The sequence below is a fragment of the Cetorhinus maximus genome, chromosome 2, assembly GCF_964194155.1.
Source record: "Cetorhinus maximus chromosome 2, sCetMax3.hap1.1, whole genome shotgun sequence".
NCBI classification, from domain to species: Eukaryota; Metazoa; Chordata; class Chondrichthyes; order Lamniformes; family Cetorhinidae; genus Cetorhinus; species Cetorhinus maximus.
Genome location: NC_135880.1, coordinates 183,866,789 through 183,889,922, shown reverse-complemented (window position 1 = coordinate 183,889,922; position 23,134 = coordinate 183,866,789). Strand labels below are relative to the sequence as shown.

The window sequence follows — 23,134 nt, the reverse complement described above, 5'->3', positions numbered from 1 at the left end:
TGATTGGTCAAGGCATTGCCCTGAGGAATGAACCAGTGAATGGCTGTCACATATTTTGTTTAGCTGAAACAGACGCAATGTATGTACATGTTTTTTCTGTCTGCAAAGAACAGGGCTCTGTGTATTAATATATGTAACTCCTAGTACACACAAATACACCACATTGTGAGCCTGACTGACAATCTTAAATTGGTTGTCAGCGTAATATTCAGCACACTGAGGATTATTTAGCAAATGTTGTCCCATCGCAGAATCAGATCTAATGTTGGACACTGTGTTTTGAGTTTTGCAAGGACGGGCTGGCTGGGTACGGTCTGTACCCTGCCCATTGTGAACAGCAGCTGGAATATGCTATTTGATACGATCCACCAGTCTTTGGGACATACGGCCTACATACCTAGCATCACACTGGCACTGAAATCCATATACCACATGACTCATGTGTGTGATAGACAGAATGTATTTTTGGCTTGAGAGCAGCATCCTGTTAGTGGTGAATACCACTCGTGTTACTACTATATAGTAGCAGCGTGAAACATCTAGCTTCACCTGCTGCTCAAATTTTTGGGATACCTTGCCCTTCCAGGGTGTGAGGTAGACTGGACACTTTTCAGGGCCAAAGATGACAGCCGTAGGTCCGTTTATGAGTCTGTGTGATAGACAGCGTGAAATGATCCAGTCAGGGTAGCCATTATCCTGCAGGATGCCTTTGATGGACACTATACACTTGCTGTATCTGCGTATGAATGGGCTGCCCAAGACATACAAAAATGATGTCCCTTTACACCCTATCTTATCTATGGCCGGTTCTGCACAGCTTTAATTGGCCAAATGGTTGGGTAAGTTGCTACAACCAGTTTTGAACACGTTCTCCAGATACACAGCGAAAGAGTCCTTCAAATTTGCAAAGAGCATACAGGAATTGCATATCAATAGCAATGCTGTGTCCATGTGTTCATTTGACGTTGTTTGCCTATTCACCAATGTTCTACTTAAGGAGGTCATAGATATTTGTGCTGCAGCACTATATCATGGTGATCTAGACCCACCACCATTGTGTGAATCAGTCTTCACTGAGTTTATGAACTCGGCAACTCGCACGGTTGAGTTCAGCTTTAACAACACCATGTGTGCCCAACAAGATGGTGTTGCCATGGGATCCCCTCTAGGCCCAGCTCTTGCAAACATCTTTATCGGGTTCCATGAGAAACATGTCCTCGATGGAATGACACCTAACCTCCTACCTCTCACATATTTCCGATATGTGGATGATACATTTACTGTATTTAAATCAGCAGCTGCATGTAACAATTTCTTTACATGTCTTAATGGGCTCCATCCTGTGCTCAAATTCACCTCTGAAATGGAGCAGCCAAATTAACTCCCTCTCTTTGACGTATTAGTTGAGAAATCTTCCAGGGAGTTCTCTACCACAATCGACCGCAAGCCTACCTTCACTGGTCAATATACACGTTGGAATTTTTACAATTCCGCACGCTATAAGATTGGTCTTATCAGCAACCTTGTAAATAGGGCCTGAACCATTTGCCCACCATGCAAGCTTGATGCTGAAAAAGGGGAATCACAGGCATCCTGTAGGATAATGGCCACCCTGATCAGATCATTTTGTGCTGTATATCAGGCAAACTCATGAACGGGCCTAAGGCCGTCACTTTTGGCCCTGAAAAGTGCCCAGTCTACCTCAGTCTACCCTGGAAGGGCAAGGGATCTCAAAAATTTGAGCAACAGGTGAAGCTAGCTGTTTCACGCTGCTACTATACGAGTAACAACACGAGTGGTATTCACCACTAACAGGATGCAGTCATCAAGCCAAAAAGACATTCTTCCAATCACATAAATAAGTAATGTGGCATATGAATTTCAGTGCCAGTGTGATGGAGTCTACACAAGGAGCCTACAGAGGGATATAGGCAGATTAAGTGAGTGGGCAAAAAAGTGGCAGATGGAATATAATGTGGGAAAGTGTGAGGTTATGCACCTTGGGAGGAAGAATAGAGGAGCTGAATATTATTTAAATGGAGAAAGACTGCATAAAGCTGCAGCACAGAGGGATTTGGGAGCCCTTGTGCATAAATCACAAAAAGCTAGCATACAAGTTCAGCGGGTAGTAGGGAAGGCAAATAGAATGCTGGCCTTTACAAGGCACCAGTTAGACCACACCTAGAATACAGTGAACAGTTCTGGTCCCCTTATCTAAAGAAAGATATACTGGCATTGGAGGCAGTCCAGAGAAGGTTCACTAGATTGATCCCCGGTATGGAGGGACTTTCTTATGAGGAGAGGTTGAGTAGGTTGGGCCTGTACTCATTGGAGTTTAAAGGATGAGTGGCGACCTTACTGAAACATATAGGATTCTTAGGGGGGCTTTGACAGGGTAGATGCTGAGAGGTTGTTTCCCCTTGTGGGAGGGTCTAGGACCAGAGGGTATAATCTCAGAGTAAGGGTTTGCCCATTTAAAACAGAGATGAGGAGGAATTTCTTCTCTCAGAGGGTAGTGAATCTATGGAATTCTTTACTGCAGAGGGCTGTAGAGGTTGGGTCATTAAGTATATTGAAGGCTGAGTTGGTCAGATTTTTAATCAGTAAGGGAATCAAGGGTTATAGGGACAAGGCAGGAAAGCGGAGTAGAGGATTATCAGATCAGCCATGATCTCATTGAATGGCGGAGCAGACTCGATGGGCTGAATGGCCTACTTCTGCTCCTACATCTTATGGTCTTACGCTAGGCATGTAGGCTGTACATCCCAAAGACTAGTGGATCGTATCAAACAGCATGTCCCAGCCACTGTTCGCAACAGGCAAGTTACAGACTGTACCCAACCAGCCTGTGCTTGCAAAACTCAAAACACAGTGCCCAACATTAGATGTAATTCCGCGATTGGACAACATTTGTTAAATAATCCTCAGTGTGCTAAAGATTACACTGACAACCAATTTAAGATTGTCAGTCGGGCTCACAATGTGGTTTTTTTGTGTGTACTAGGAGTTACATATATTAATACGCAGAGCCCTGTTCTTTGCAGACAGAAAAAACATGTACACACATGCGTCTGTTTCAGCTAAGCAACATAAGTGACAGCCATTCACTGGTTCATTCCTCAGGGCAATGACTTGACCAGAGTGAAACTGCCTGGTTTAAATTTCAAACAGTGCTTGGCAATTAACTGTCAATCACCATTAACTGGTGTGCTCTCCATGGCAACGCCTCTACCAGAGTCCACTTGCCAACCAATCAGCACCCTCTCCTCATACAGTATAAAGTTATTGCTTCCCGCCCACATTGATATTCTTGTGATTGTCCTGATGAGTGCAAGATGTAAAGCTTCAACAAAATGTCTTTTTTCAACAAAACTCAAGTTGTCTCTGTCCTTGGCCCATTGTATTGTTCTAATGAAGCTCCTGATCTTTTGATTAGGCACTCTACAGCCTTCTGGACTTAATGCTGAGTTCAACAATTTCAGACCGTAACCTCTGCCCTCATTTTATTTTCTTTATCTTTGCAGGTTTTGGTTTTAACTTTTTCTTTCTCCATCATCCTGCCATTTACACCTTTTCTAGACACATCTTTTGTTTCTTTACTTGTCTAATTCCCTTTAACTCTGCACCACCAACCCTTCTGTGATTTAATAAAAACAATTAGTCTCTCTGGTCGTCCACAGATCTTCCCTTTTGTTATTTTCTCCCACCCTCCCACCTTTTCACTTGCTCAAAACCTCTTACATCTCTAACATTTCCTAATTCTGATGGAAGGTCATCAGATGCTGCTGTACGTGCTGAGTAGGTCCATCGCTTCCTGTTTTTATTTATAACTATTTTTCTTTTTGGCATGAAAACAAAGTGAGGAGACTACATCTGCTTCTCCAAGAAGCGTAAATCCACTTCCACTGGCAAAAATGAAATAAAGTTGTCACATACATAATAATAAGTGAAAACCAAATTAACAAGTTGGCACTACAAACAGTAGCAGTAAAGCTGATAACTTGTGTAATAGACTGCCACCTAGCTGAATAAATGCAGACTGCTTGAAAACACTCAAAAAGGAAATGGACAAAAACAAAAATACCTGGAAAAACTCATCAGGTCTGACAGCATCTGCGGAGAGGGATACAGTTAACGTGTCGAGTCCGTATGACCCTTCATCAGAACTAAGACATAAAGAAATGAGATGAAATATAAGCTGGTTGAGGGGGGTGGGACAGGAGAGCTCGATAGAGGGGCCAGTGATAGGTGGAGGCCAAGAAGAGGCTGCCAAAGATGTCATAGACAAAAGGACAAAGTGGTGATATTATCTAAATGATGTGCTAATGGGGACATTAAGGGTAGCAAGCTAGTGGCAGATGGCCCTAGTGGGGGTGGGGTGGGGGGAAGGGATCGAAATGGGCTAAAAGGTGGAGATGAAACAATGGATCGAAATAAATTTAAAAATAGGAGGGAAAAGAAAAAATATATAGTTGTAAAAAAATTATAAATTATTGATTAAAGGGGGATCAGAAAGGGGGTGGGGATGGAGGAGATAGTTCATGATCTAAAATTGTTGAACTCAATATTCAGTCCGGAAGGCTATAAAGTGCCTAGTCGGAAGATGAGGTGCTGTTCCTCCAGTTTGCATTGAGCTTCACTGGAACATTGCAGCAGGCCAAGGACAAACATGTGGGCATGACAGCAGGGTGGAGTGTTGAAATGCCAAGCAACAGGGAGGTCTGGGTCATGACAGACTGAAGGTGTTCTGCAAAGCGGTCACCCAGTCTGCGTTTGGTCTCCCCAATGTAGAGGAGACTGCATTGGGAGCAGCGAATACAGTAGACTAAACTGAGGGAAGTGCAAGTGAAGCCTTGGAAGGAGTGTTTGGGCCCTTGGACGGTGAGGAGGGGGGGAAGTAAAGGGGCAGGTATTGCACCTTCTGCGGTTGCATGGGAAGGTGCCGTGGGAAGGGGTTGAGGTGATGGAGGAATGGACCAGGGTGTCCCGGAGGGAACAATCCCTGCGGAATGCCACCAGGGGGGTGAAGGGAAGATGTGTTTGGTGGTGGCATCATGCTGGAGTTGGCGGAGGATGATCCTTTGAATGCGGAGGCTGGTGAGGTGATAAGTGAGGACAAGGGGGACCCTAACATGGTTCTGGGAAGGAGAGGAAGGTGTGAGGGCAGATGTGCGGGAGATGGGCCGGACACGGTTGAGGGCCCTGTCAACCACCGTGGATGGAAAACCTCGGTTATGGAAGAAGGAAGACATGTCAGAGGAACTGTTTTGGAAAGTGGCATCATCAGAACAGATGTGATGGAGGCGAAGGAACTGAGAGAATGGGATGGAGTCCTTAAAGGAAGCAGGGTTTGAGGAGATTGGTGATGTCAAGGGATTGAAGACTGGTGTCAGAGGATTGTTGAAAAAAAGCGAATAAGGTAAGTGGATTATAAAGTTTGTACCTACTCCTACATTCTAAGATCTTTATTCATAGCTATGTTATATACAATATAAGGATATGTACATGTTAATGTTATTGTGATAAATATTTAGGTGTCCATGTGTACTATAGCTATAACATGTATTTATGGAATTGTTTCTTCTTGATATCTATGTGCATTTGATGTATTTGAAAATGCTGATGTTTCTCATTCGAATTATTTTTGACCTTGTCACATTCTCCTCCAATTTCCCAATGCGAATTATTGAACTTTGGAATATGACTGAATGTAACATTTATCACATTGCCGACAGACCTTTTTTCTAATGCAGACTTACCTCATGTGACTAGCATCAAGGCACACAGTGGCAATGCAGTTCTATGTATGCATGTTTCAACAGATGTGCAGAGCTCTATTCCAGAGTAGATACATTTTTATATCGAAAAAGACCAGTGAGATTATCTGCTTTTTCCTAGCCTTTGAAAATTGCTATCCTAAGCTATTCATGTGTCCAGAAAGTGCAGTGTCTTTGCGATAGCCAGGGGTTTTGCCACACAACTGTAAATTCAAAATGGTATAACTATCTCTTAAAGGAAGTCATTTGGCAACACTGAAAATGGAATCCTTTTTCAAGATACTGTCAACATGCTTTTAATTACATAAACAAGTTTGTTAACTGGCTCAATAAGAATCAGAGTGTATACATCAAACTATTGACAGGTTATATCAACCTGCCATTGTGATGTACCACTTTGTTAGTAAATTGCCTCTGATACAGAATGATTGAACAGCGCAGTCATAGTGAAGCGTTTGCACAACATGCAACAAAATCAGAATTGTATTTAAAGAGAGGTGGCTTATGAATTGGCCACATGTACAAAGGCAAAATCTCTCCCTATTGTTCTTAGGCTGATAATGCAACTGGTTGAATTAATGTATATTACATACAGTCTAAAAATAGATTTTCATTCTGATTTTATATATCACAGACAGCATAAGAAAGGAAGACTTACATTTATGTTGTGCTTTTCACAAGCACAGGCATCTCAAAACACTTACAGTCAATCAAGTATTTTTGAAGTGTAGTCACTGTTATGGTGTAAGAAATGCAGCAGTCAAATTTCACACAGAAACCTCCCACAAGCAGCAATATTCTAATAACCAGGTAATCTGACTTTGTGATGTTGATTGAGGGATAAATATTGGCCAGGACACCAGGGATAACTCCCCTGCTCCTCTTCAAAATAATGCCAGATCTTTTCTATCTACCTGAGTGGGGGTTTAGCCCCTCATCCGAAAGACAGCACTCTCTCAGCATTGGACCGGAGTGTCAGTCTTGATTTTTGTGCCGTCTGGAGTGGGACTTAAACCCAAAACCTTACAATTTAGAGGCACTAGTGTTATTCCCTGAGCCACAGCACCATAACAGGATAACTGAGATCACATTCCAAATATAATTAGGAGACAATGAGGCAGCCTCAGCAGGCAATTATATAGGTACTCCTCCCTCTGGTGCTTTACAAAAATTAAAAAGGAATCTTCCATTTTCTCCCCTCCACTACACAATATGGTGACTCCTGCTAGAGCACAATTCCATGGATGCAAGTCACTCATGAGAAATTTCCCCAGTGTCCATTCTTCATTCATGAGCTGAGGCAGTGAATGTCAGCAGGTCAGGGTATAGGGGAGAAAAGGGAAGGTAAAGGATCAGAGGGATGTGGTGTTTTTCAATGTCAGTGCTCAGGCCTCAGCCTTTCACCATATATATTGATGACTTGGAAAAACAAATAGAGAGTTGGACATTCACATTTTAAGATGACCCTGTGAGGAGGCACAGCAAGTTGTGTGGATGACAGCAGGAGGTTGCAAAAGACACAAACTAAATGAGTGGGAGAAAACTGTGGAAGATTGAGTTCAATGTGGATAAGTTTGGACCTGAGAAAGACAAATCAAATATTCTCTTAATATTGAGAGACTCAAAGCTACAAAGCAGTCAAGTCGTTTAGGTGTCCATATACCAATCACTAAAAGTTAGTGCACAAGTTCAAAATCCAATTCAGAAGGCCATTGGAATGTTGGGGGTTTGAACACAATGACCCTCCTGTTGTACAGAGCTTTAATCAGACTCTATCTGGAGTGACCCGGCATTCCGTTCAGGAACCTTATATCAGGGAGGATAAATAGGCCTCAGAATGTGTGTACAGCATAGAGTCACTAGAACTATCTCAGGGCTCAAAATGATAAATTATGAGGACAGGTTACAGAAACTTGGCTGATATTCCTTTGAATTTCGATGGTTGAGGGATGTTTTATTGTGGTATTTAAAACAAAGAGGAAGTTCAAAAGGGTAGGTACAACAAAAATGTATTTTCTAGTGGGGGAATCCAGAACAACCAAACCTAAAATTGGATTTAGGAGTGTATTCAGAAAGAATTTTTCCATACAAAAGGTACTGGACATCTAGAACTCTTCCCCCTAAAAAAGGATGTGGATGCTGAGGGTATTGAAATATTAAAGAGTGAGGTTGATAGATTTTTATATGGGTAAGGGTCAGAGTATCATGGATTATGGAGCAAAGGCAGGGAAATGGAGTTGACATAAAGATCGCCCAAGATCTAATTGAACAGCGGAACTGGCTAAAGGGTTGAATCGGCTTCTCCTGCTCCTATATTCAATTAAAACTGACCCTGACCTCACACAAAGTCCACAAGCATGCACATTTCAGCACAGTTAACAGACAGGAATCTCCCTATGAAGGGGAAAGGGAAGACTGTAAATCGAGCTTGCTGCGTAGGTGCAACTCTAATGCTGCCTAACCAACCAAACCAGGATCAACTAACCCAGAACAGGTGGGGAATCAAAGCCGGCATCTTCTCGATTGTATAGCTCGATCTCACACCCAGTGGTACATTTACCAACTGAGCCACACTCAGCCCTTTCTTGCACTTTTCTTTGAAATTAAGTAATCCACAAATCAAGCCTATCAATGGGATAAAAGCGGATTCACAGGCCCCAATTCATATTCTATTTATAACTGCTACTGTTAGATAGTCAAGCTTAGTTATTACAAATATATGGAGGTTAGCAGCAGGGTCTTTATTTACTGAAGTTTTAGGTCATCCGTTAATCAGGAAAGCTTCAAATGACTATGAGAAGAAATCAAAGACAACGTGTTAGGAAGGAGCAAATAACCAAATATTAGTCATATTCCATCATAATGAAGATCCAATGTGGCCTGCTGATGGAGTGTATGAGGAGGGCCTGTTGATGGAGTGTATGAGGAGGGCCTGCTGGTGGAGTGTATGAGGAAGGCCTGCTGATGGAGTGTATGAGGAGGGCCTGCTGATGGAGTGTATGAGGAAGGCCTGTTGATGGAGTGTATGAGGAGGGCCTGCTGATGGAGTGTATGAGGAGGGCCTGCTGGTGGAGTATATGAGGAAGGCCTGCTGATGGAGTGTATGAGGAGGGCCTGCTGATGGAGTGTATGAGAAAGGCCTGCTGGTGGAGTGTATGAGGAAGGCCTGCTGGTGGAGTGTATGAGGAAGGCCTGTTGATGGAGTGTATGAGGAGGGCCTGCTGATGGAGTGTATGAGGAGGGCCTGCTGATGAAGTGTATGAGGAAGGCCTGCTGGTGGAGTGTATGAGGAAGGCCTGTTGATGGAGTGTATGAGGAAGGCCTGTTGATGGAGTGTATGAGGAGGGCCTGCTGATGGAGTGTATGAGGAAGGCCTGCTGGTGGAGTGTATGAGGAAGGCCTGCTGGTGGAGTGTATGAGGAAGGCCTGCTGGTGGAGTGTATGAGGAAGGCCTGTTGATGGAGTGTATGAGGAGGGCCTGCTGATGGAGTGTATGAGGAAGGCCTGCTGGTGGAGTGTATGAGGAAGGCCTGCTGATGGAGTGTATGAGGAAGGCCTGTTGATGGAGTGTATGAGGAAGGCCTGTTGATGGAGTGTATGAGGAGGGCCTGCTGATGGAGTGTATGAGGAAGGCCTGCTGGTGGAGTGTATGAGGAAGGCCTGCTGATGGAGTGTATGAGGAAGGCCTGTTGATGGAGTGTTTGAGGAAGGCCTGCTGGTGGAGTGTATGAGAAGGGCCTGCTGGTGGAGTGTATGAGAAGGGCCTGCTGGTGGAGTGTATGAGAAGGGCCTGCTGGTGGAGTGTATGAGGAAGGCCTGTTGATGGAGTGTTTGAGGAAGGCCTGCTGGTGGAGTGTATGAGAAGGGCCTGCTGGTGGAGTGTATGAGGAGGGCCTGCTGATGGAGTGTATGAGAAGGGCCTGCTGGTGGAGTGTATGAGGAAGGCCTGCTGGTGGAGTATATGAGGAGGGCCTGCTGATGGGGTGTTTGAGGAAGGCCTGCCAATGGAATGTATGAGGAGGGCCTGTTGATGGAGTGTATGAGGAGGGCCTGCTGATGGAGTGTATGAGGAGGGCCTGCTGATGGGGTGTTTGAGGAAGGCCTGCTGGTGGAGTATATGAGGAGGGCCTGCTGATGGGGTGTTTGAGGAAGGCCTGCCAATGGAGTGTATGAGGAGGGCCTGTTGATGGAGTGTATGAGGAGGGCCTGCTGATGGAGTGTATGAGGAAGGCCTGCTGGTGGAGTATATGAGGAGGGCCTGCTGATGGATTGTATGAGGAGGGCCTGTTGATGGAGTGTATGAGGAGGGCCTGCTGATGGAGTGTATGAGGAGGGCCTGTTGATGGAGTGTATGAGGAGGGCCTGCTGGTGGAGTGTATGAGGAAGGCCTGCTGATGGAGTGTATGAGGAGGGCCTGCTGATGGAGTGTATGAGGAAGGCCTGTTGATGGAGTGTATGAGGAGGGCCTGCTGGTGGAGTGTATGAGGAAGGCCTGCTGATGGAGTGTATGAGGAGGGCCTGCTGATGGAGTGTATGAGGAGGGCCTGTTGATGGAGTGTATGAGGAGGGCCTGCTGGTGGAGTGTATGAGGAAGGCCTGCTGATGGAGTGTATGAGGAGGGCCTGCTGATGGAGTGTATGAGGAAGGCCTGTTGATGGAGTGTATGAGGAGGGCCTGCTGATGGAGTGTATGAGGAGGGCCTGCTGGTGGAGTATATGAGGAAGGCCTGCTGATGGAGTGTATGAGGAGGGCCTGCTGATGGAGTGTATGAGAAAGGCCTGCTGGTGGAGTGTATGAGGAAGGCCTGCTGGTGGAGTGTATGAGGAAGGCCTGTTGATGGAGTGTATGAGGAGGGCCTGCTGATGGAGTGTATGAGGAGGGCCTGCTGATGAAGTGTATGAGGAAGGCCTGCTGGTGGAGTGTATGAGGAAGGCCTGTTGATGGAGTGTATGAGGAAGGCCTGTTGATGGAGTATATGAGGAGGGCCTGCTGATGGAGTGTATGAGGAGGGCCTGCTGATGGAGTGTATGAGGAAGGCCTGTTGATGGAGTGTATGAGGAAGGCCTGTTGATGGAGTGTATGAGGAGGGCCTGCTGATGGAGTGTATGAGGAAGGCCTGCTGGTGGAGTGTATGAGGAAGGCCTGCTGATGGAGTGTATGAGGAAGGCCTGTTGATGGAGTGTTTGAGGAAGGCCTGCTGGTGGAGTGTATGAGAAGGGCCTGCTGGTGGAGTGTATGAGAAGGGCCTGCTGGTGGAGTGTATGAGAAGGGCCTGCTGGTGGAGTGTATGAGGAAGGCCTGTTGATGGAGTGTTTGAGGAAGGCCTGCTGGTGGAGTGTATGAGAAGGGCCTGCTGGTGGAGTGTATGAGGAGGGCCTGCTGATGGAGTGTATGAGAAGGGCCTGCTGGTGGAGTGTATGAGGAAGGCCTGCTGGTGGAGTATATGAGGAGGGCCTGCTGATGGGGTGTTTGAGGAAGGCCTGCCAATGGAATGTATGAGGAGGGCCTGTTGATGGAGTGTATGAGGAGGGCCTGCTGATGGAGTGTATGAGGAGGGCCTGCTGATGGGGTGTTTGAGGAAGGCCTGCTGGTGGAGTATATGAGGAGGGCCTGCTGATGGGGTGTTTGAGGAAGGCCTGCCAATGGAGTGTATGAGGAGGGCCTGTTGATGGAGTGTATGAGGAGGGCCTGCTGATGGAGTGTATGAGGAAGGCCTGCTGGTGGAGTATATGAGGAGGGCCTGCTGATGGATTGTATGAGGAGGGCCTGTTGATGGAGTGTATGAGGAGGGCCTGCTGATGGAGTGTATGAGGAGGGCCTGTTGATGGAGTGTATGAGGAGGGCCTGTTGATGGAGTGTATGAGGAGGGCCTGCTGATGGAGTGTATGAGGAGGGCCTGCTGATGGATTGTATGAGGAGGGCCTGTTGATGGAGTGTATGAGGAGGGCCTGCTGATGGAGTGTATGAGGAGGGCCTGCTGATGGATTGTATGAGGAAGGCCTGCTGGTGGAGTATATGAGGAGGGCCTGCTGATGGAGTGTTTGAGGAAGGCCTGCCAATGGAGTGTATGAGTGCAGCAACCTCACATTCTACACGACTCTAAAATGAATCCACAATTTCTTGCTCCACATTTGCTGCCAAACCTGCTTCATTCTTTTTATTTTACATTTCCAGAAGTATTTGCTTTTTGATTTATAGTTTCAGTACCTTGCTGAATTAGCCATGCTCATGACATGCTCAATGATTGAGCCTCCACAGCCCTCTGGGGTAGAGAATTCCAAAGATTCACCACCCCTTGAGTGAAGAAATTCCTCCTCGTCTCAGTCTTGAATGGCCTACCCCTTATTCTGAGACTGTGTCCCCTGGTTCTAGACTCACCAGCTAGAGGAAACATCTTATCTACATCTACCCTATCGAGCCCTGTAAGAATTTTGTAAGTTTCAATGAGATCACCCCTCATTCTTCGAAACTCTAAAGAACACTGGCCCAGTTTCTTCAATCTCTCCTCATAAAACAATCCCGCCATCCCAGGGATTAATCTGGTGAACCTCTGTTGCACTCCCTCTATGACAAGTACATCCTTCCTTAAATAGGAAGACCACAACTGTGCACAATAGTCCAGGTGCCGTCTCACCAAGGCTCTATAAAACTGCAGCAAGACATCTTTACTCCTGTACTCAAATCCCCTTGTGATGAAGGCTAACATACCATTTGCCTTCCTGGTTGCTTGCTCTACCTGTGTGTTTGCTTTTAGTGACTCATGAACAAGGACATCCAGGTCCCTTTGGACATCAACATTTCCCAACCTCTCCCCATTTAAGAAATACTCTTCCTTTCTATTTTTTCCACCAAAGTGAATAACTTCACACATATTCACATTATATTCCATCTACCATGTTCTTGCCCACTCACTTAATCTGCCTAAATCCCCTTGAAGCCCCCTTGCATCCCTCTCACAACTCACATTCCCACCTAGTTTAGTAATTTTGGAAATATTATATTTGGTCCCCCACATCCAAATCATTTATATAGATTGCAAACAGCTGTGGCCCTGATCTTTGTGGTACCCCATAGTAACAGCCTGCTATTCTGAGAAGGATCCGTTTATTCCTACACTTTGTTTTCTGTCTGTTAGCCAATTCTCAATCCATAGCAGTATATTACCCCCAGTCCCATGGGCTTTAATTTTGTTTACTAACCTCCTGTGTAAGGCCTTATCGAAAGCCTTCTAAAAATCCAAATATACCACATCCACTGGTTCCCCCTTATCTATTCTGCTAGTAACATGCTCAAGAAACTCCAAGTTTGTCAAACATGTTTTCCCTTTCATAAATCCATGTTGATGCTACCCAATTTTACCATTCTTTTCTAATTTCCAGTTATCACATTCTTTATAATAGAGTTTAACATTTCCCCACTAATGCCGTCAAACTAACAGGTCTGTAGTTCTCCATAAATAGTGGGGTTACATTTGCTACTTCCCAGTCTGTAGGAACCTTTCCAGAATCAATAGAATTTTGAAAGATGGCCACCAATGCATCCATTATCTCCCTAGCCATCTCCTTCAACACTCTGGGCATTTATAAATATTCAATCCAATTAATTTTTCAAGTACTACCTCTTTATTAATACTAGTTTCTTTCAGTTCCTCATTTTCACTAGTCCCTTGGTTCCTCAGTACTTCTGGGAGATTTTCTCTATCACCCTCCATGAAGACAGACACAAAGGGTGTAATTTTCTGTACCTGCTGGTGTTGGGCGTGTTTGGTGGCTCGAGCAGACAAAATGGCAAGAAGGCCAAAAATCAGTTTCACGACATCGTGAAACCAGTTTGCGATTGTTGGCTCAGCCCATCGATAGCAGGGCTGTGTTTCCCATCATCAGACGTCGGGAAACTCATTGTAATACATCAGTGTATCATTGTAAGGCCAGTCCGCCAGACTCATCACCCCCACCCCCGCTGGATCGTCCACCTACATCAGCAGGAAAACACGCCAGTGCAGAACACATCTTGACAAGTGTGATGTGCAGAAGCCGGGACTTACCGCCAGGGCCTTGCTCACATCACGGACACCCGAGGAGCAGAAGATGCTGTAGCCCAACAGCAACAGGGCCCTAGAGGAACATCCATGGCATGCTGGGTGGATTCTCATGGACACGGCTCCGCGGTGAAACAGCTCATGGAAGGTGGAAAGCCACCATTGAGGATCTGCTCACAACGGATGATGATCGAGGGGCTGGAGAGGAAGGTCCAGCTGTGTTTGAGAGAGGAAGATGTACCGGGGGAGGGAGAGGAAGGTCCAGCATCGATTGGAAGAGGAAGAGGGAGTGGGTAGGGGGGGTGGAGTTGGGGGATAAGACAGCAACTGGGAAGGTAGTTGTAATGGTGGGGTGGAAGGTGTAAGGAAAGGAGTCCAAGGGGAGGGGGATACAGGTCCAAAGGTGGAGGGGAAGGAGTCCAAAGTGGGGGAAGGAGTTGGCCCAGGCTGGGAGGGGGAAGAAGGGCTCCGAAGGCAGGTCAGGGAGAAGGCATCCAAATTGTGGGGGTGGGAGAAGGCGTCCCAAGGGGTGGGGAGGGAAGGGGTCCCATGGTGGGGAAGAGAAGGGATTCCAAGGTGGGGGGTAGAGAAGGGGTCCCAAAGGTTGGGGGGGCGGGAGAGAAGGGGTTGCAAGGTCGGGGGGCAAGTGGTCTCAAGGTCGGGGGGAGGGGTCCCAATGTCGGGGGGAGGGGTCCCAAGGTGTGGAATGTCCAGGTGAATGTGCAAGGGAGGGCTCTGATGAGTCTGTGACTGTCACCTGGACATCCCCAAAAGAAAAGGGTTGTGGCTGGTAGGTCACAGAGGGGAGGTGGAAGGTGATGCCAGGGGGCAGTGGTCAACAGTGATGGGGGAAAGGAAATGAGTGACAAGGGGAGGGCAAAGGACAAGGGAGCGAAAGAAAGATTTTATCACAACCACGCTGGCTAAATGGAAAGTGAAACGAGAGCCGTGTTGGATGGGCACAGGTGCTGCATGGGAATATGGTCAGTGGGTGGTCGGAGATGCAGGTCGGCTTAGATGGACAACTGAAAGAGAACCCCAGCAGGCAGCAGTGAAAATGCTCGGAACAGTGAGATGAGTGTGATAGAGGAAGGTTCCACATGTGTGGGAAGAGTGCTTGCACGAGACTCCAAAAGGGCCTGCCACACATGCATGCAGGCACGCACACACACCTCACGCCAGGATCACTCATGGGCTGGATGTCTGCAGCTGAACTGCTAGTGTATGGGGGTGGGGTTGGTGCAGTGGGAGGTCTCGTGAAGCCTGTAAATGAAGCTGAATACATCATTACACATTGTTCAATGAAAGTGAATATATTTCCAGATTGTAAAGTGACAAAATGTGTTCACCTGTGCAACCGCCTGTCATCAGAATCTCTTAACTTTTGAATGCTTTAGACTTCTAGGTGCTGCCCTGACATCCGCAGCAGGGGTGGAGACAGCCTGTGCAATGGTCGGCCCTGTTGCCTCTGATGACTTTGGTGTGGGTCCTCTGGAGAGCCGAGGCCTTGAGGGCCCTGGTTTGCTTTGGCTGCCCTCCTGTGGCCCAGCTGCTCCCTCTGCGGTGACAGAGGATGAGGTTGAGGGGGTCACAGGCAAGGGGACTCGGAGGGATAGGACAGACTCTGAGATTGCTGAGTGGATGACCCAGGGGTGTCCAGCTGCCGCTCCTCCTCCCTTCGGGTGCCCGAAGGCCCCGGCCTGACTCCTTAAGGGGAAGGAGCATCTGGAGGGACATCGAGGTGTCCCATTTCCCTCTCACGTTGCCACTGCAGGAACTCACCCATGGCTCCCCCGATGGAGTGCAGGTCTGTACACATCTCCACGTTCTGCTGGACCAGGGTCTCCATGGCATCTGCCATCCTCCCCATGGAGATCTCCATACGCGCACATGTGGGCACCACCTCATTAGAGAGCAGGTGGACGCATTCCTCTGACTCGCGTGCCACTCTGTTGAGGGCTTCCAACAGCTCTGTGTGATTTTCCCATGCCTTCTGCTGACTCTCCACGATGAGTTGAAAGGCTGAATCCAGAGGCTTGTCATCTGACTCGGACTTTCAGATGCCTCTTCCCCAGCAGTCCTCCGAATGCCGGGGAGCTCGGCTGAATCTGCCTCCTCCTGACATGGACAAGTGTCCGTATGGTGATTGTGAACCCGAGCCTGCTCTAGATCTAGGTCCCACCGAGCTGTGTCTCTCTGCGCTGGTGGAGGGTGTAGGTAAGCGCTGTGACGAGTCTTCCAGGCTGCTTATTTCCAGCTCTTCAATGGAGCAGGTGTCCTCCTGGCTGGAGGTGATGACATGGATGGAGCTGAGGGACTGGCTGGCTGAGGGTGTTGGTCACTTGGCTGAGCTCCCTGTGAACCAAAGTAGAGATAATTAGTGCATGGCAGCAGAGTCAAAAACAGGGGAGAGAGCACTCACAGTTGCACTGAGAGAGCGACCTCACTGTCACCGCAGGCAGGGTCCACATCCTCACCAGTCAGCGTGATGGCACACTCCTCAAAGTGACTAAGGGGCCTAATGTGGACCACTCCACCTCCATCTGGGACCTTTCCCTGCTGTTGTGAGCCAGCTTCTCCTGCATGAAAACAGATGGAGAGAGTGTGAGCAGGACACATGGCACTGAGTGGAGTGTTTGTGTGGTGAATGGAGTCATGGACGGGATGAAGACACAAGCTCCAGAGGATATGAGCCTGATGGAGATGTGAGGGTGTGTGTGAGAGTTAGTGGTGTTGTCCCTTGAGGTGTGAGATCCCTGTGGATGTGTGATGGGTTTGTAAGTGTATGAGTTGAGAGTGGTGAGAAGCGTGACTTACCCTGGTGAAACGGATGAGATCATTCATCCACTTATGGCATTGGGTGGCTGTCCTCTTTTGCAGGGCATTGGTGCTGACCACCACTGCCACTGCCTCCCAAGCTGGATTGGTGATGTTGCTGCCCATCCGGCAGCCAGAGCCGGGGTAGAGGACATCACGGTGAGTCTCCATTGCGTCCAAAAGGCACTCAAGGGACGCGTCATTAAACCTGGGGGCTGCTGTCTTTTTGCCTTTTGGGGCCATGTCTTCCATGCAGCAGCCCTGGGCTGGAAGCACTGAGAGGTGTGCACATGGCTGCACTTTAAATATGACGTCCAGTGTGATGAAGCGGCGAGGTGATGGCGTGGTGGGCAAATGAGAGCCTGCCCACCAACAAAATGGTGTGTTTCCAGGGAATGCATAATTAACATGGCAGGATTAGGACGATACGGTGTGAGAAGCCGCCATTGTGACCGGTGGCTAAAACATCATTTTCCCCTCCCGCTACCACACTTAGCGCAAATCTGGGATGATTCTGCTCAAAGTAATTGCTTAGCTTCTCCGCCATTTGCTTATTCTCCATTATAAATTCTCCTGTCCTGTAATGCCTGCATTTGTCCTCGCTAATGTTTTCGTTTTCACATACCTAAAGAAGCTTTTACAGTCCACCTTTATGCTCCTCACCAGCTTGCATTCATATTCTTTTTTCCTTTTCTTCATCAGTTTCTTTGTCGTCATTTGTTGGATTCTGAATTGCTCCCAATCATTGGCTTTACCACTTTTTCTGACAACCTTATAAGCCATTTCCTTTGAGCTAATGCAATCTCTAATTTATTTTGTTAGCCACAGTTGATTCACCTTTCCAATTTTTTTTTCTGTCTTAGAGGAATGTATATTTGTTGTAGACCATGTAATACTTCTTTAAATACTAGCCATTCCCTGCCTACTGTCAAATCTTTTAATGTATTTCCCAATCCACCATAGCCAACTTGCCCCTTATACCTTCATAATCTCCTTTGTTCTGACTTAGGACCCTAGTTTCAGAAGGAACCATATCACTTTCAAACTTAATGTAAAACTCCACCAAATTATGGTCACTATTTCCTAATGGATCCTTTACAGCTAGGATATAAATTAGTCCTTTCTAAATAGATAATATTAAATCTAAAATAGCCCGATCCTTAGTTGGTTCCTCAATGTACTTTTTCAGAAACCCATCTGGTACACACTCCAGGAAGTCATCCTTCAGAGCATTAGTGCTAATTAAATTTACCCAGTCTATATGTAAATTGACGTCACCCATTATTACTGTATTACCCACATTACATGCAGCTCTGATTTCCTGATTTATACTGTGCCCAGCATTACCACGACTATTTGGTGGCCTGTAAACAACTCCCACCAAACAACTTCTGCCCCTTGCTGTTTCTTAGCTCCACCCAAACTGATCTTACATCTTTCTCCTTCAATCTAAGATCCTCTCTCGCTAATATACTGATGCGTCCCTTATTAACAATGCTACCCCATCTCCTTTTCCCCTCTGGCTATCATTGTAAGTGATGAATATCCCTGAATATTCAATTCCCAGCCCCGGTTACCCTGTAACTATGTCTCTGTAATGGCAATTAAATCATACCCAAGTGGGGTTAAAATGGGTGACTAGTTTCTTTTTTCTCTTTTTGGCCTGTGCAGACACGATGGGCTGAATGGCCTCTTCCTGCGCCATCATTTTCCATGGTTCTATTTATCTCTAGCTTATTGCAAATGCTGTGTGTCTCATTTATAAAGGACCTAGTGCCCGGAGCACTCTATCCCAATATAAATCATCACCTCCACTAGAGGAAAGAATAAATTAAAGAGAATCTGGAATACAGTGTTTGCATATAAACGTACCCATCTTGTTTATTAAGGAAAGAACTTACAGCAATAAAACTCACATGTTGAAATCACCAAAACAAGATCAGGATAACAATATCTCTTCATGTCTGTTATTTGGTATTAGAAAGTTCTTCAGATACATTTTAATTTGCCTTTGTGACTTGTTTGCACATTCTTTGCAATGGCTAAGAAAATGGGCATGTCACGTTTGTGAAAATCTCAGCCCTCTGCAGAAATGTACCGAATTCCATTCCATTGACAATTCACACCCAAGAACAACAGCTTGTGTTTATATAGTGTCTAAAACATCCCAAGCGGGCATTACTGAACAAAATTTAACACTGAACCACATAAGACAATATTAGGATAGGTGACCAGCGGTTTAGTCAAAGAGGTAAGTTTTAAGAAGCACCTTAAATGCGGAAAGAAAGGTTGAGAGGCAAAGAAGTTTAGGGGGGGAATTCCAGAATTTAGGACCTAGCCAGCTACCAATGATGGGGAGATTAAAATAGGAGATGCTCCAAAGGCCAGACCCATGTGAAAAAACACAGAAAATATTATCACACTTCTAGAACAGACAATGTGCTCAAATACTCTTAATGTTCTTAATCATGTGCTTTTATTGAGCTAATTATTTGGACTATCCTTTAAATGGGGTGTAATGTATTGTCAATTCATTTATTTAAAGGAACTTTAATTTTGAAACTAATCTTGAAAATTCAGGACCAGAAAATTACTAATTGATCCAAAAGTCTCAATCATCGTAGCTTTCTCCTTAGCTGCAGACTCTATTGGTATAACCCTAAAACATAGACTCTCTTAGGTAGCTGACAGTTACCACATCAAGGAATCCTGCAACCACAAATCACCCATTGAGGCAGAAACACTGGCAAATCAGCTTATTCTCACCTATTCTGAATAGGCTATTAACACATTCCAAGGCTTTTGTTATAGGACTCTGGACCATTAATGTGTGATTAATGAGCTATACTATAGAACAAAAAAGGGTGCAAGGTCACTTTAAACCATCAAGGTTGCACAGCAGTTTGTGTTTACCAAGAATGGAATACTACAAATGTAGAAGAAAAAAAAACATTTGTAGCTGGTTCAAACTTACTTTTCCATGAGACTGGTTCACCTGTGTTTATTAATTTGCCTAGTACCTCGAGCAGTATTAGCAGTGCTGGAGTACCACCTCCAGCAGTAAATCTCTAGACGTACTGCATGGGCTGTAATATGATTAATAATGTCTGTACTGTGACGATAGGTTTCAAAAAGCTCCCAAGTCATGTTAGCTGATGCACCTGTCATGTGCCAGCCTAGGAATTAAATCCACTTTACAGCACAGGTGCTCCAGCTATTTATATACATTCAGCGAAAATAAGGTTTGTGTTTTCCAGCTCACATGTAATTCACCATTGTCTGAAAAATCAGGTTAATAACAGATTTTCAGGATTCTTATTCTAGTCATCTAAATTTCCATTTGCTTTGTTTAAATGAATGTCTTAGAAGAATCGTTAACTAATTATGCCTTTTTCAGGCATATGGCTACACACTAGAGTTTTTGTTCTACGTTTAACCCATACACCATCGCTGACCCAAGAGGGCTTCATGTAGCGAACGGGTACAATGCTACCTACAGTTTACTTCCTCAACACTGACACGATCTTCTAATTGATCAGTGTTTGATCAGATTGACCAGAGTGTTATCAGTGCACCAGAGATTAAATTCTAGAGAGATTACATAAACTGCTTGAATTCCCCGGAACATAGATGGTTAAAGGGATGATCTGATGGAGGTTTATGGGCTTTTGAAAGGATTCACGGACTGAATAAAGAGAAACGTTCCCACTGGTGGGAGGAATCTTGGACACGGAGTCACAACACTAAAATCAGAGGCAGGTTTTTCAGGAGAGAAACTAGGAAACATTTATTCATTCAAAGGATGGCAAGAGTTTGGAACTCTCCTCTTGATGCTTTGATTTAATGATTTAAAACCTGAGATTGATAGATTTTTGCTAAACTGGGATATAAAGAGACATGGTGCCAAGGTGGGTGAATGGAGTAAATGTACACATCAGCCATACGCTCATTGAATGGAGGAACAGGCTCGAGGGGCTGAATGGCCTCCTCCTGTTCAGGTGCATCGCCGCAGTGAGAGGACAGGTTCTGTACTCCTCCTGCAGGGAAATCTGTCACTGGGAAGAAACGCAATGCCAGACAATTGACTATTGGTGAGACAGAGAATCCGATCCGCTTTTAATTGCGGTGCAAATGCGGGGAAACATTCCCCGCACAATGAGGCGCTACTGCCAATCTCGGGGTTAGCAAAATCGGCAAAGCTTCCACCTCATAAATTCACCGAAGGGTCTGAGCAGAACTGTCGAGAAACGCAGAGAGAGAGAGAATGTCACCGTCCAACTCGGATGAGAGAGTTTAAACTGCACTCGGTGAAGGGTCAACACTCCTTCATTGATCATCCCCACCAGGATGATGCCAAAGTCTGCTCAACTTCAAACTGATGCTCCCCAAAACAAGTAATATCATTTCAAAGGGTATATACCGAGTGAGAAATATAATGATTGCTGCTATGAATAACACATTTCTGAAATCAGCCAGGAATCCTCTTCCCTGGAGACAATGTAAATATTGGTGTTATGCAGACATGCTGCTTTTTTTTTAAACCCATTCTCTGTCAAACTCCCAACAGCTCCCATCGCCTCAGGGACTGAAACCACCTCGATGAATAAGGCGGCTAATCGAGTTCCCGCAATTTCCACTTGAGCTTCGGGACCATCAAATATTGTGTAAAGCAAAAAACTGGAGTAAGTTTCAGAGTGTTAAAAATCTGCCGGGGTCTAACACCTGTCCCCCAGTGTATAAAGGGTTAAAAACACTCTCTTAATCCTGGTTAAAATGACATTTCTAGTAAAGGAGTGGTGGTGAAGTCTGATGGAACGGATTCATTGTTATGACAGAGACAGAGAGAGAGAGAATCGCTGAGCAGCCGCACCCGCAGACAGACATTCTCTCACACTCACACCTACAGATCCGAGCGAATTCTAAAATCTCTCACCTTTATCGCTGAACAGATGAACAGAAACCTGAAGAAAATCAGTACAATCGTCTTGCAGAGGGATCCAGACATCTCGCGATGGCAAATAGCGGATATTATCTTTTACAAATGGATATCTCCTTCTCCAGTGATGATTTGGGATGGGGATTTTTTTTTGTTATATAGCTCGCTGAATAACTAGTGGAGAATGTCAATGTAAAGTGACTCCAGTTCTACTCCAGAGCTGCCCCAGGTCACTCCCACTTAGTTTACATCTGTTTCTGACAGAGAGTGGATTTTGTTTGACCAGGAGAATTCCACCTCCTCGGCTTCTACAAAACACTAGAAGGAAGATTATAGACAGATGAATAACGCCGGTTATTAGGGCTGGGTTTATATTGCTGTGTGTTGGGTTGTGATGGGGCGGCCCCTCTCAGTGTCACTGGACACACAAACACAATGTGCTTGCTGATGGGCGAGGTCCCAACACACACACACACACACCCTACCCTGAACAAACCCATTGCACCGCCTCGCTGAGTCTCAAGTGCTTCCACATTCACAGCTCTTCACCCAGTATCTCTCCCCACCTCCCCCAAAATAACCAAACCGGGTTCGCCTTGCAGCCAATTCTAAAGACACCCAAACTGACCGAATACTTGGGAGTTTATCAGCGCTCTCCTTCTGTCCGGCTCTCAGTCCTTTATTAGAATGGATAACACCCTGACAGGGGCAGGGACCGAACCCCCGGGCGGGGCGGACAGGTGGAAGAGTCCCAAACTTCAGGAAAATGGCCAAACTCCAGGGATGGTTTAAGTCCTTCCTTTTTTTTTCCATCCCACCATTAATTTTTCGTTCAGGCACTGAAAATGCTACAAGCGCCAAAACAGCTGAGGAACAATCTTAAACAATCTACCCCTTCAGAAACAGAATAAAACACAAGAGGCCTATTGTTCTCCACGTTTTTTTTTTGTTAATTCCAGTTTATAACATTGAGATCAAATTTACTGTCAACGGTGTGAGGGAATTCCCGCACCAAAGACAGAACGGGTTTATGAAACTGTCAAAATATGGTTTTGAGGTGGAGCTCGCAAAGATAAAGAGAGGTATGCAAGGTATGGAGTATCTGTGTGCAAATGGCTCGCATTGAGAAATGAGATTCCCTTGCCCGCCCAGCCTAGGGTTTACTGGGACAGGTACAGGAATGTAAATCAGCACTTTTTTATATACCTAATTCTACCGTGCTGAATACTGCAAGCAGGGAGGTTACAACTCCAATTTCTAAACTCACCCAGGATTCCCAACCTCGGTCACAGTTCGTTTATAAGACCCACCTGCCACCCTTTCTCATCTCAAATACCCAGCAGCAGCATTAAAGTCAAATGGTTCTCTGTTTGCAAAGCTCTGCTCCCTAAACTGAACCTACCAGGGCAGTGTTCCTCTCTGATATTCTAACTGAGGAATGTTCTCTCTCCCCCTGTCTCTAATTCCAGTTTGTTCAAATCTCCTTTCTGCTGACACACCTACCCATTGTGAACAAATCGATTGGGCGTCATCCAGTTCATTGAAAAAAATGAGGTTACATTAGCA

At 45.8% G+C, this 23,134-nt stretch overlaps 1 protein-coding gene across 1 annotated transcript in view; it reads right to left on the bottom strand.

The window, feature by feature from the left end:
• Positions 1-21,702, bottom strand: part of LOC144668435 (ADAMTS-like protein 1) — a 746,250-nt gene extending 724,548 nt beyond the window's left edge. Inside the window, exon 1 of the mRNA XM_078530487.1 lies at positions 21,566-21,702. Coding sequence (XP_078386613.1) covers positions 21,566-21,637 — 72 coding nt within the window. The 5' untranslated portion in view covers positions 21,638-21,702. The remainder of the gene's footprint in view (positions 1-21,565) is intronic.
• Positions 21,703-23,134: the final 1,432 nt, after the last annotated feature.